Here is a 14864-nt window from a genome sequence, read left to right on the forward strand (position 1 = left end):
AGAAAACCTAATATTTATACCATTTAAGGTTATTGTGTTAATATAGTAGGGTAAAAGCAATGACACCACAAAAATACAAGATATAGAAATTTTATGAAAATCATTTAAGTGCTTCATTTGCTCTGGTCATCAGGTGTTGACCATACAAGATAACGTCTTACCCTCTATGAGTTTGCCATCTAAAACTACATCCAAAGAAATGTTAGAAAGACATCCACATAAATCAGTAAGTGTTGAGTAAATTCATATATGGTTTATACTGTGGAAGACTTAAGACCCAGAAGACTCACTAATTAAGTAATTGAGCCTAAAGGTTACCATTATATGGATATAATTTGAGGAAGCAAGTGCTGAATTCCTTGAGAATTCAAAATACTGATTAAGCCTTTCATAAAATGTTCTCATCACCAGCATTCCTCATTACTGTGATGAAAATCATTTTAAGGTAGATGTTAGGAAACTATTTCCTAAAATAGTTTCAAAAACAGAATACTCAATCCTGATTTCTCCAGGACAGAGCACTGGGACTGGAGTCAAGAAGAAATGAGTTCAAATTTAGCCTCAGACTCTTCCTTTGGCTATGTGACTCTGGGCAAGTCACTAACTACTGTCTACCTCAATTTCCTCACTATAAAATGATAATAATGGTGTCTACCTCCTAGAGTTGTTGTGAGGATCAAATGCTCTTAGCACAGTACCTGGCACATGGTGAGCACTATATAAATTTTGTTGTTCTGTCATGTCTGATTCCTTTTTACCCCATTTGCAGTTTTCTTGGCAGAGATACTGGAATGGTTTAACATTTCCTTCTCCAGCTCGTTTTACAGATGAGGAAACTGAGGCAACAATGTTAAGTGGCTTGCCTAGGACACACAGCTAGTGTCTAAGACCAAATTTGAACTCAGGAAGACATCCTGACTCCAGACCCAGACTGACTCTACCCATTATGCCTGCTAGCTGCCCCATTTAGTGTTAGCTACTATTATCAAGCTAATAGTATTTGAGTCTACTTCTTCATCATATACTATAAATATCAGGTATAATTAATTGCTTGTAATCCAAGTTCTTTGACTCCTAGGGAGAAAACTGATAGGGAATAGTTCTTCCTGCAGCTGCTTGTAATAACAATAAAAGTGTCTCTGACCAAGTTTTAAAAGAATGAAGCCTGTTTCTTCCATAACATATATAAGAAGTTACTCATATCTATTTTTCCCAGTAGCTATAAACACAAAAGTGTGTCACTCAAGAGCATATTATTAAGAGCTCTTTCTGGTGACTTCCATTAAATCATCCTGCTGATTTATATGGCAAGTCCAAGAGAATGGAGTCTTAGTTCAATTGAAGGTGATTACAAGAAGTATTAATGAAAAAAATGAGGCTTGCTGCAGAAGGATCAATTTGGATTAGTCAGAAAATCAATAAACATTTCTCAATATATGCCAGGCACTGTATTAAGAACTGGAGATACAATAAGAAGTCAATGACTATCCCTACCCTCAAGGAACTTGAAATCTAATAGCATAAACTAGGAATAAAGAAACTTGAATTTGTGTCATTTGATTTGCCTTTGTGTGACCTCAGACTTGTCCCATCACCTCAGGTCCTCAGGCTTATTATCTGTAAGAGATCAGAGGAATGATCTCTTAGAAGTATAGGACTGAAGTTATGTTTTTTCCTTACTCTTTTTTTTTCTTTTTTCCTCTGAGACTCTTAATAATTTGAGGGTTTCTCATATACTTCAGAAAGAAAACTATCCAATGAAAAACACACAAATATCTATTGAATGAGTGAGCAGATGGATGAATGAATGAATGAGGTTGATAGTGACGGTAGTTACCCAAAAAGCTACATTTGGTCCATCTCTGTACAATATAGAAAGAATGCTGACTTTTTGGCTTCATTGCCTGAAATCTGCTTTAAAGACTAACAAAATAATAAAATACCACTGGTGGCTCATGGATCTAAATATTTCCACTATGAAACACCATCACTCGGTATTTAAAAAACAAAATACCGGCTGTTTTATGCTTCTATGAATAATTCCCTGCCAAGCAGCATTTAACCATTAAATGGGAGTGGGACCTAGTCCATCTAGACAGGCATAAGGGCAATGTGATCATTATGATGGAATCATTAACTGAACTTGATAATTAACTGTGCTTTTGTTGTAGTTGTTGAATCATTTCTGTCAAGTCCAACTCTTTGTGAACCCATCTGGGCTTTTCTTGGCAAAGTGATTGGAGTGGATTGCCATTTCCTTCTCCAACTCATTTAACAGATAAGGAAACTGAGGCAAACATGGCTAAGTCTTTTTCCAAGTTCATAGGGCTAGTTTTGAGACTTGATTTGAACTCAAGTCTTCTTGATTCCATGCCTGTGGCTCTATCCACTACACCATCCAACTGCCCAATACACTGTGCTACAACCTTTCTCTTGTATCAGGTATGATCACTCCCAGTTGGTAATACTAGCCCCCACTCTTGCATACATCTAAAATCCTCATGGTACTGGTAGGTCAATCATCATAGACCTTCTTAGCACTCACATAGCCCTGTAGTATGTCAGAGTGCTTTGTCACCTTCACTTCAAACACCCTGGGGCATGAGTTAGTATTCTAGCTTTTCTTCCTCTTTTATTAGAAGGAAAACTGGGACAAAGGATAGTTCAATGATCTCTACATGTCTTTAAAAACTTTGGTAGTAGAGGAGACAGGGGAAATTAAGGATCATGGAGTCTAGTCCTCTCTGCAGTGCCAGGTAGTTGTTGGATTTTTCAGGGCTGTTTTGGCTGGAAATAATATTCATCTTATGGTGGCATGTTCAGGGCAAATTTGAAATATATTTGATCTTTTGCAAAAGTTCCTCAAGGCTTCAGGAAGGCAGATACACTAATACACTGTTGGTGGCACTATAAATTGCTCCAAATGTTCTAGGAAAAAAATTATAATTATATTGAAAAAGTGATTAAACTATGAAATTGAACTGAGAAATTTTATGAAAAGTGATTAAACTTTGACCCAGAGATCCTACTGTTAGCCCTAGGGAGGTCAAATATTGGGGGGGGGGGGAGAGTCTATTACATGCCCAAAAAATTCAGAGCAGCATGCTCTGGTAGCAAAGAAATGGAAATGAAGTGAGTGCCTATTTGTGGCATGAGAATGGAATATTATTATCCCATATGAAATAACATAGATGAGGAAATTTGGGGAAATGGAAAGACTTTTATTAGCTGGTGCAGAGTGAAATGAGCTAAACTAGGATAACATTATATATTAAGGACTACTAGGTGACAAAGAAAGCTAGCCTTGGAGTCAGGAAGAGATGGGTTAAAATCCTACCTCATCTATAAAATAGAATCCACCTCACAGGTTGCTGTAAGGATCAAATGAGATAATATATGTAAAGCACTGTGCAAACATTAGAAATGATGGTAAACCACTCAAGCAAGTATCTTTGCAAGGAAAATCACAAATGGAGGGCCAAAAAGAATCGGATACAACCGAAAACAACTGGACAACAACAAATTATCATTACTAATTATCACTTTATTTCCTCATTCTTTAGTTCAGTAGAAATCCCCTACACATAGCAAATGAATATTTGTTGATGTAATGAATGTTGTTGATGAAAATCCAATTCCACAGAATTGGGCAAACCTGTTAAACATTTACTCTGAGCAAATCATTAAACTGATGGTAAAATAGCAGTATTTTATTCTTGCTCCTGTTCTTTCTCTCCAAACAGCTCTTGGACTGCTTTGTCATCCCAGTAGTGATACTCCTATCCTGGTTCTTCCTGCTAATCCGATACAAGGCTGTGCACTTTGTTGGCATAGTGGTCTGCATTCTAGGAATGGGCTGCATGGCAGGAGCTGATGTTCTCGTGGGAAGACAACAAGGAGCAGGTGAGTCCAAGGAAATAGTTTGCATTGATTTTCTAGATGCAATTCATGCAAAGATGCACAAAATTTACCTCTTCATTATTTCAGTGTCCAATTTCACTGGTGTGCAAACTGACAGAAATTGTGACCCCATTAACATTATTCATGAGTTATCACCAAAAATTCACTATCAGATGGTAAAATTTCTGTTGGTGAGCCTCTTTAAATTTAGCTAAACTATGTGTTCAAAATATAGGGATGAAGCCAAGTACTTCATATGTTCCAGGCCAGGGGAGGGCAAACTATGACCCCTCAAGACATATTTAGCCTTCCACCTATTTTCTTACAACCTCTATATAAGAGGCAAACCAGATTTGGCCTCAGGATCACATTTTGCCAAACCCTGTTGATGGTCTTATCTCTTTGATAGGCTCTTCCAGAATCTATCTTCTGCTTGCCTTTAGTCTTCCAAAATACAAAAGTTACTGCCATGCCATTATGAAGTATTGGAGTAAGCCTTAGGTGAAGGAAAAATTTTAATCTGATCAGCAAATGGACCTTGAGAATTTCCTTTTTGCTGTGAAAAGTAAGATAGAGTTTGGTGTGGCTGTTGAGTGACCTCATGGATCATTCAGTCTGATATCCCAACATAAGAGTAAGGATCTTGAAAAGTTCATAGGGTAACACTAAGTGTGTCTTGAAGGTCAGAGATGCAGAATTCTCTCTAGGTCTATGATGACTAAGGTTGTAAACTTAGCATCTTCACTTCAAGATCTACTTCCCTCCCTTTGCATGCTTGGCCACCTATCCTTTAAGCTCTTCAATGATGCTAAGGGGAAGAGGAAGTGAGGACTTTTTTCAAATATAAAGTAGGAATCAATTATTGGTCACTGGTTAGAGAGCCCTGGTCCACAGTATGATCTCAACAGTAAAACCTTTGTTAATGGGGTTGTGACAGAGGCTGGCACATAAGAAAAGTGCCAGGCTGAAGAGTGTGTGGATCTGATCACCTCAACGGGGGAGGGCCCCAGGGGGATGGAATCTGGAGGAGAAGCAGGAAGTTCCCTTCTGAAGAGTGGTTGGTCTCTCAGTTTGGAGAAGCTGAAGAGAGAAAGTTGAATAAGACTTTCTCCTGAGGGTTAACACACTTTTTCCTGCTTGTGACTTGAAATCCCTACCCCCAACATTTCCCAAATTGAAGAGACTCACTGAAGAGAAACCTGAGAAAAGAGAATTTTGAATCTCTGTCAGACTTTACCTCAGCTCATGTTGCCCTGGGTCTGAACTGTGGCCCAAGGGGCCAAACCCAGGATGAGTCAACTTGACTTTCTCTGAGGGGGCTCAGGGTGCCAAGGCCCAAGTTCCCCCCTAAAACTGGAGGAGGAATGAAAAGGGTTTTAGCTAGAGAAAGGGACTCATTTTTCCTACTTTCCTCTCCCATTCTTTCCCTGCCAGTTATTCCTTTGTATTATTCTGATTGAGTTAATTGACATTAAAGTAGTTATCTTTTCCCCCAGCTGTGAATCAAGTGTGAGTGAACAGATCAAGGGGAGAGACATCTTCCTAAGAAGAAACCCTTTGATCTCTGGAATGGAGGGGGGACAAGAGGGACAAGAACAAATCTATGAGAGCAGCCATAGCTGAGGAGGGAAGGCAGAAAGAGGAAAATCTTTAAACCCCCTCTCCTCTCTCTGAGCCAACCCTAAACATCAGCTGTCCTCTCCTAGATCCTGTTCCCTTTATCATCCCCAAACCTTTTTCTCCATTACATTAGGTGTCTCCCCTAAACCCCGCTTTTAGAAGGGAGGTCTCCACTCTCTCTCTCTCTCTCTCTCTCTCTCTCTCTCTCTCTCTCTCTCTCTCTCTCTCTCTCTCTCTCTCTCTCTCTCTCTCTTATATATGTATGTGTGTGTGTGTGTATACTGAAAGACTTAACCCTCAATTGCATCATGTCATTTCTATTAAAATATCCTTTAAAAATATATTAAATATATTCTCTTACTATTGCAAATAAGGGATAAAAAAATAACCCACTATGTTCATAGGAAATGAGATAGGAATGGGAGGTACACCTTGCTCCAAGACTGGGTCAATCACAGATACCCAATCTGGGACTGTCCTTCTTCCAAGTAAAATGGATGATTTGGTGTCAAAATTAGAATGGATCTTTCTGTAAGAACAAAAATCTAGTCAAATGTAAGTACCATAGATAAGGGTTGTTTATTCTGCTATCAAAGTAGCAACTATAGAATAAATCCCCTTGGGGCCCAGAGGATGACTTAATGCTTGTTTTAGACAGGATTATCCTGCTTTCTCTCCCCTCCCTGTCTGTAGACAATTAGGGTACTATAATAGGCTACCTTGGTATTCATGTAGACACAGTATGTTTTCAATTTTATAAGTCTAGTCACCCTTTGTATATATAGTGTGTTTGAACAACTCAGACAATATTTTCTTTGCTTGAATTATTGACAGTGGTGGTCCACAGTCACTATTTGGCTATACAGTAATCATGGGATTATAGAATCATGGTTGGAGAGCTGAAAGGGATGTTAGAGTTCATCTAGATTAGGGAGTTTTAACATGAATCTATCAGTAGATAACAGAGGTTTTATGAACATAGAGAAAAATCATATTTCTTCTCACTGATCTCTCACTGAAATTTAGCATTTCTTCAATTATTTATAAACATAATTCTGAAAAGGGTCCCTAGGTTTCATCTGACTATGTAAGGAATCCATGACCCAAAAAAAGAGATTAGGAATCCTGATCTAAAGAAATTAAGTGATTCACTCAAGATTATATAATTAGCAAGTCACAAAGCCAGAATCTGAACCAATAACGTTCTTCTATTTCCTCTTGAACTTAAATCTTTGATGAAGAGGTGGCCAGATTCTTGCAAGTCAGAAACTTCTTGCCAAGGTCAGCCCTTTTACATATACCTTCTATTCCCATATTTAGAGGTGGCCTCCCACTCCCCAGTTTTTTTTTTATGATTATCCCATTCTACTGTGCCATGCTTATTTCCTGTCCTCAAGTTCCTGCTTCATTCTTTGTATGATTGCACAAATATAATGATTCTGTTCCAGTTATAGAGTTATAGAACCCAGTATCTTAGGAAGGAAAGAGCAGTATAGGATCCCTGAGGCTAAATGATGCTACCCTAAAATAGCTCAAGGTAAAGAGTAATGGATCAAAAATCAGCATAGCAAAACTAAAATTTATTAAACTTAACTTCATGTTTTAAAATATTAAAATAATATAAAGTATAAATCTAAAATTTTCATGTATAAAGATTTGCTAAAATTAATTTAAATAGCCAGATTTATTAATAATAACTATAATTTTTATGGTTCTTTCAGGTTTTCAAAGTAAGGTTAAAGTTATATATTTCATTTGGTTATCTCCAGGAATGGAATATAGGATTTTCTGCTCTTCTCCCTCTCTTTCCTACTGTAAAAATGGAGATTTGAACCCCAGTCTTCAATCCCCAGAAGTCTTGGTATTTCCCAGAATTCCCTATAATCTCACCTGAGTCTCCAACTGGGCAAGATCACAATTAGTATTTAAACTGGCTGTAATGCCTACCTCTTCCTCTCTCTTCCTCTACTTGGACATTGCAACATATAATAAGTAGGCTGTGAATGGGTTAATCAGCCCTAGGCACGTGGTTTATTATTTTCTATCCTTGATTTCTAACAATCTTTAATAAAGCTCATAAAATATAATACTTTTATTACTAGAAACTAAATTTAATACTTACACTACCCAACAATTCTTTGTGCCTCTCTTGCCTGGGCAAATGAAGCATTAGGCAAAGTGCTCAGTTGTAAAAATAAAAAGAAAGTGCATTTGGGAGCCATTCATAATAATCCTATTTGGAAACAATACAGACATAAGTAAATACATCCCACATCCCCAAGTGACTCTTCAGTTTTCTATTTATGGTAGAGACTACAATTGGTTTTATGACATATAAGAGAGGGGTTTTAGAAAGATGAGACATCATCATTATGTTTTACCTTCTGTGGCACTAAAATGGTGCCATACCCAATTGGCATTATTACAGGACATATCCAAGTCCAAGAGTTTGCTATACATCAAAGTCTTAGTTGGACAGTTTTCACTTTTCATGAAGCATTAACTTCTTTCAGCAGGTTGAATTGTCCCGTGATCAAAAAAAGTTAGAAGCCCTGTTTGTAAAACAGAACAGAAAGCACCTTAATTCAACCTAGCCTCGAGACTTCATCACTCTTTCTCTTTTCCTGAGTCAGTCATAATCATATATCTCAAATTCCAGTCTGATCAAGTATATTTTGGATAACTCCTTAAAAGATAATATTCAGCCTTGGGGATATATTTGGTAAAATGAATTAACTAATGATGGCATGAATCTTCTGTTTTAAAAATAATCATCTAAACTTTGATAAAGTCAATATCAAAAGTATAGTTCAAGATGGATCATTACCCAATGATAGTTTTTCAGAGGAAAAGATCAACCTTGATAATCTATTTTATGCTGTCAAGTCCATGTTGCTCCACTTTGGAGGTGTGCTGGTTGTCTCTGGTAACTTTTCAGTGATGGTAACCTGTCCAAGATAGCTTCTTTTTTCATCTGGACTCCACAAGAACAAAAAGGACCTCAGAAGCCCCTGTCCAACTATTTAATTTTGCATTGAAAAAACTAAGACCCAAGTAAATGTAAGTGATCTGTCCAAGGTCACATTTGGATTATATAGCAGGGAGAATTTTTAATCCATATTCTCTTAATTCTGGACCTGTTGTTCTCTCCATTGAATCATCATCTAAGTCCACCTTGGAAGGTCAAGTCAGAACTGTAAACCTTAAAATCTCTCAGACTTGTGAATGTTAAAAATTTCCCCATCGGGGAATTCTTAATTGGAACAAATTCCCTACTGAGAAACATTCCCCATTTTGATGTGAGAACTCACCAGGATCAGAAATGGGAGGACCTCTACTCCAACCATACTTAAGACTGCTTTAAGGGAGAAAACTCCTTGGTATGGGAGGACCCCTACTCTACCCGTACTTAAGACTGCTTTAGGAGAGAAAACTCCTTGCCAAACAAAGAAAGTACTTGGATCCATGCTTATGGTGGGGCAAGGAGTTCTTTGAGCCAGGCCTGTTTTTAGAATTAATACAATGGGATGCTAGGTACCTAAAAAGGTCGGGCAAGTTTTCTCTTGATGAGATTAGCTGACTCAGCTGTGTTTTCTCTCATTCAGACTTACTGAGGATCTTGGTTGACACAGCAGCATTTTTTCTGATTCAGACTTACTGAGGAGATTGGTCGACTTAGCAGGAATTTAGATGGGCAGTCCTTTGGAAAGCATCTACAGTGATTGGTAGATGTAGGGACTTAGGGAAGGTGACATGGGAGAAAAACCCCTATATAAGAAAAGGCAGAATCTCTTGAGGATAGATATCCTTTTGGAGAAATCCTTTTGGAGGATCTCTGATGAGGATCGCTTGGGAAGAATCTCTTGAGAGAGGCTCTGGAGAAGGGAAGCTCTTGGAGGACAATCTCTAAGGAGGTCTCGCTGGAGCTCTCTCTGGTGAAGTCAGCTGAGATGGAGCTGGCCTGGTGTCACTAGAATCCTTGTTCAGGCAGACCTTGTGGTGAGTGTTAAAAGACTGACTGACTGATTCTCTCTCTTAAGACTCAGGTCTAGGCCATATTGGCTTGAGGCCCTTCATAATTATTCCTTTCCTACTCTTTCTCTCTTTCTCTAATTCCTCATTATATTATTAATTAAAAATCTCTATAAAACCCAGTTGACTTGGGTATTTGAATAATTGGGAATATTTCCCTGGTGACCACCTTATATTTGATTTAAAAACCAAGACACTGTAGTGAAACATATTTTCTGCAGTCAAATTTACTCACCCTCTCATATCTATCACAATTTATATCTTCCACTATTTTAATCACTACAGTTTATGGGCTTCACTATTTTAAATCTTACAGTTTATGGCAACCACAAAGGGACAAAGTTGCTGAAGTCATTGAACTCTTTATTTGGAAACATATCATCATCAAGCAAAGGGTGTGACCAGTAGTCATGAAAAGAAATATTTCAATCAGGGAACTGGGGAGAAGCAGAGGAAACAAGTATAGCTCTGGAGATTTAGTCAGAAAGGTCCTTAAGAGGACCTCACCGAATCCAACTATCTCATCTAAGATGAAGATCGCTGCCCTATGTAATAGCAACTAATATCTTTATCACACTTTAAGGATTATAAAGCATTGTACACACATTAGGTCATTAAAACGTCACCATAACCCTATGAGAGAGGTATTGCAACCCTTTATATTTCCATCATATCAATAAGAAAACTGAGAAGTATACTTATGCCCAATGTGACAAGGTTAGTAAGTAGAAACCAGGTTCTTAAACTCAGGGCTTATATCTCCATAGCCAGTACTATTTCCACCAGATTATGCTGCTTCCCTTAATAGCCTGTCATATACATTACAGGAGGATCATTAATTTCCAAACAATTAGAATTTAATAAAATGCAAAACAAAAATCTATGCTGAAATAATTTTAATTTTCAATGAACCATTTTCTTTTTTTTTAACCCTTACATTCTGCCTTGGGAGCAATACTATGTATTGGTTCCAAGGTGGAAAAGCAGTAAGGGTTAGGCAATGGGGGTTAAGTAACTTGCCCAGGGTAACACAGCTAGGAAGTGTCTGAGGTGATTTGTACCCAGGACCTCCAATCTCTAGGCCTGGCTCTCAATCCACTGAGCTACCTAGCTGCCCCCTTAGGTGAACCATTTTCAATGAACCAGAAGACACTTCAGCATCTTACAAGGACATGAGGTCATTTTATCAAACTTCAATTATCCTTGTATTAGTCAAGGGTCGATCACTAGAGTTTTCAAATAATAAAATTCCTAGATTACAGAGAATTCACAATAGCTCTTTCAAATTCAGACCTTAAAATCAATCAAAAGACAGTGAAATCATATGACCTGTTTTAGAATTTTTTAGAGAAAGACTGAAACTCCTTTCCTATAAAAAAAATTAACTTCTTTGATCATTTAACTTTCTGGCACAATATGGCAAATTCCTTGGATTTACCAAACATGTCATCATTTTACAGATAAAGACAAAAATGGTTAGCCAGTTTGAATGATATTATATCAGATATCCCAAAGCCTGGATACTTTTGCACTGCTCTGCTTAATAATTATTTGTATGTATCTTCTTAAAGCATTAACTTCTAGACCCTCAGAGAAAATCACTAATAAGAGACGGAACTTGTGAAATTCTATACCAAATATGTCCTTTCAAATAATCCCTTTAAGACTTATTTCCATGTTGTTGCCATTGCTCAGGACAGGTATGGAGTTCTTTCAGAATTGTCTACCAAATTCATTCATAAGCCATACAAGAATATCAGGGAGATGGAGAGAATAGAAAGGAATGAAAGGGCAACCTGCCTGCTGAGAATGCTGCCTGTGGCTGCTGCTCTGATGGCATGCTCTACCTTCTTCCTAGAATTTCTATTTCTATAAGTGCCAGATCTCCCTGGGGATAACCATCTGCCTACCTGGACCTCTTCCTCTTATTTGCTGCCAGACCCCTGCTGCTATCCGTACCATCAAACTGCTGGGAATTCCAACCATACTCCATATAAGAGAAGATTTCTGAGGCCACCCACCTATCTACCTTAACTTCCTTCCTCTCCTTGCTGCTGAGACCTGCCCCAATTTCCTGTCTCAACTCAGCAAGACTGTCTAGTTTCCAGTTCCCAGACAGCTCCTGTCTAGCCAGCCCTGCCAACCACTATATTTGAGAGAAAAGTTAATTTGTATTCGAGGAATTATGGTCTTTCAGAATAGAGAGAGAGGAAAGAGGAAACCTCCCTTCTCAAAGTGGGGTTCAGGGAAGACAGCTGATGTTTAGGGTTGGCTCAGAGAGAAGAGAGGGCGTTTGAAGATTTTCCCCCTTTCTGCCTTCCCTCCTTAGCTATGGCTGCTCTCATAGATTTGTTCTTGTCCCTCTTGTTCCCCCTCCACTACCAGAGATCAAAGGATTTCTTCTTAGGAAGATGCCTCTCCCCTTGATCTGTTCACTCACACTTGATTCACAGCTTGGGGAAAAGATAACTACTTTAATGTCAATTAATTCAATCAGAATAATACAAAGGAATAACTGGCAGGGAAAGAATGGGAGAGGAAAGTAGGAAAAATGAGTCCCTTTCTCTAGCTAAAACCCTTTTCATTCCTCCTCCAGTTTGAGGGGGGGGGACTTGGGCCTTGGCATCCTGAGCCCCCTCAGAGAAAGTCAAGTTGACTCATCCTGGGTTTGGCCCCTTGGGCCACAGTTCAGACCCAGGGCAACATGAGCTGAGGTAAAGTCTGACAGAGATTTAAAATATCTTTCTCAGGTTTCCCTTCAATAGTCTTTTCAATGGAGAAATGTTAGGGGGAAAGATTTTCAGTCACAGACAGGAAAAAGTGAGTAAACCTCAGGAGAAAGTCTTTTTCAACCTTCTCTCTTCGGCTTCTCCAAACTGAGAGACCAACTCCTCTCCCAGACAGAGTCTTCTCCTCAAGATTCCAATCTCCTCGGGCCCTCCCCCCGTTGAGGTGATCAGATACACACACTCTTCAGCCTGGCACTTTTCTTAAGTCTCAGCCTCTGTCACACCACTAAGCCCCAATACTGACAAAAATGGTTTTTAGATGTTTTTAAAAATCTAATCCAATCTCAAAGGACCAAGATTTACTACCATTGCTGATACTCAAGAGACTAGGATATGACCTCTGAGAGCAATTCAAAAAGAAAATTCAAAGAAATATTGTACTCAAACTGATTATACGATATAGTTTCCAAGTGACACCTTTAAAGAAGTCAGCACTGATTTTGATGTGTTATCCTGGTGGGTTTGTTTAAAAACAAAACCCAAAAAAATCCTTATCTCAGAGCTACACCTAAGATATTATAGATAGAAAGCATTTGGGGAAGCATGTGTAATCAATAAGCACTTTCTGTGTGTTGGGCATTTGACTAGTGAATGGAAATACAAAGGGAAGAAAATGAAGTAGTCTCTGCCCTCCAGGAGTTTAAATTCTGTTCAAGGCAACAACCTATAAACATAGAAGAATATATAAAATACATGATGTTTCAAAAGTCATGGTACCATTTTAAGTTTAAAATGAAGTGCAGTTGACTAAGCCAGGCAGTTATTGCAGAACAGGAACCAAAGGCTTTCCTGCATTAACTTTTTCTGCTTAGAGGAGAAAAGCAGCACTAACTCCAAAGTTGTCAAGTAATGGAGGAGAGTTGCTTTCTCCCTGACTCAGAAACTTGGGAGGAGAAAACGGTGTTGAGGAGTACCATGCATAGAATGAGGATAAGAATACCAGCTACCAGAGAACTTTGTCAAATTTATAGGAATAAGAGTCATTCCCCCAAATGATAAATGGACAAAATATATGAACAGATGGTTTGGGAATAAAGAAATCAAAGCCATATATGGGTTCATGAAAAAATGCTCTAAATCACTACTGGTTAAAGAATAGAAACTAAAACAATTCTGATGTATCTCACACCAATCAGATTGACTAAAATGACAAAAGGGGCAAAAATGACAAATCTTGGAAGGGATATGGGAAAGTGTATGGACACATACACTGTCAATAGAACTGTGAACTGACTAACCATTTAGAATAATAATTTGGAATTATACCCAGGGAGCTATAAAACTATGTTTACCCCTAGACCCAGAAATTCGACTGCTGGGTCTATTTCTCAAGGAGATCGAGGAAAAAAAGATAATAACCTATATGTTCCAAAATATTTATAGTTGCTCACTTTGTGATAGCAAAGATCTAGCAATCAGAGGGATGTCCCTCAATTGGAGAATGGCTAAACAAATTGTGCCAAATGATTGTGATAGAATACTACTGTGCCATAAGAAACAATGAGCAAACTAGATTTTTTTTTAATTTGGAAAGAAGAGATAACAAAGAGTAAAACAAGTAGAACCAAGAGCACATTATATACAGCTATAGATGTTCACCTCTAGAAAATGACCTAAGTGGAAGCATGAAAGATATACTTTTTTTCTCTCTCTGCATGTATGTATATACATATACATACATATATATTTGCCAGGTGATGCCTCCTATGGTGTAGGGAGGGGTGGGAGGGACTGAGACATTTGGAAATAAATTATGTTAGTGAAAAAAGAGGATTATAAAAAAGAATATCACCTGCCTCACAGAACTTAGATGATCTGTGCCTCCATCTCCTCACAAGCAAAAGGAGGAGGTTAAGCTAGTTCAGAGGTATCAAACATATGTCCTAGGGCACATGAAGCCCACAACACTCCCAAGAGCAGTTCTACTTACACTAAAATGGAACTGGGAAATATTTAACAAAATAAATAAAAATGCAATAAAACAGAAAACATTAAATTTTAAAAGCTAAGTCAATGTGTGATCCTTGGGTATTCTTTTGTATGGATTAGTGGTCCCTGTTTCTGTTTTAATTTGATACTACTGGGCTCAATGACCTCTAAGGTGAATGCAAGAACTTCTCAATTCATTGTGGCAGAGGTGCATTTCCTTTATGGATAATCTCATGCAATGCTCCGTTTTTTTATTTCTAGGAGAAAATAAGCTGATAGGAGACCTCTTGGTCCTAGGAGGAGCCACACTCTATGGCATCTCCAATGTGTGGGAAGAATACATCATCCGAACCCTGAGCCGGGTTGAATTTCTAGGAATGATTGGACTCTTTGGTGCCTTCTTCAGTGGAATTCAGCTGTGAGTAGAAAGAACAAGCTTTTTGGACAGGGTGAACCACAGATCAATACTCTAGTTTTCTTACCTCCACCCCTTACTTCTTATATTTAATGGATTTGTTTGCTTCTCATGAAAATCAACAATAACTTTTATGTTCCTACCACCCACACCTCATTTCAAATCTGAAACTAGATCAC

General features: G+C 38.2%; 1 protein-coding gene across 2 annotated transcripts in view; it reads left to right on the top strand.

Annotated features, from left to right (window-relative positions):
• SLC35F1 (solute carrier family 35 member F1) overlaps positions 1–14864 on the top strand; it is a 595685-nt gene that overhangs the window by 510411 nt on the left and 70410 nt on the right. For both annotated transcript variants that reach the window (XM_001379678.5, XM_007484482.3), the window contains exons 4-5: positions 3744–3903; positions 14532–14688. In XM_001379678.5, coding sequence (XP_001379715.2) covers positions 3744–3903; positions 14532–14688 — 317 coding nt within the window. The remainder of the gene's footprint in view (positions 1–3743; positions 3904–14531; positions 14689–14864) is intronic.

Source organism: Monodelphis domestica, chromosome 2 (assembly GCF_027887165.1).
Source record: "Monodelphis domestica isolate mMonDom1 chromosome 2, mMonDom1.pri, whole genome shotgun sequence".
Classification (NCBI taxonomy): domain Eukaryota; kingdom Metazoa; phylum Chordata; class Mammalia; order Didelphimorphia; family Didelphidae; genus Monodelphis; species Monodelphis domestica.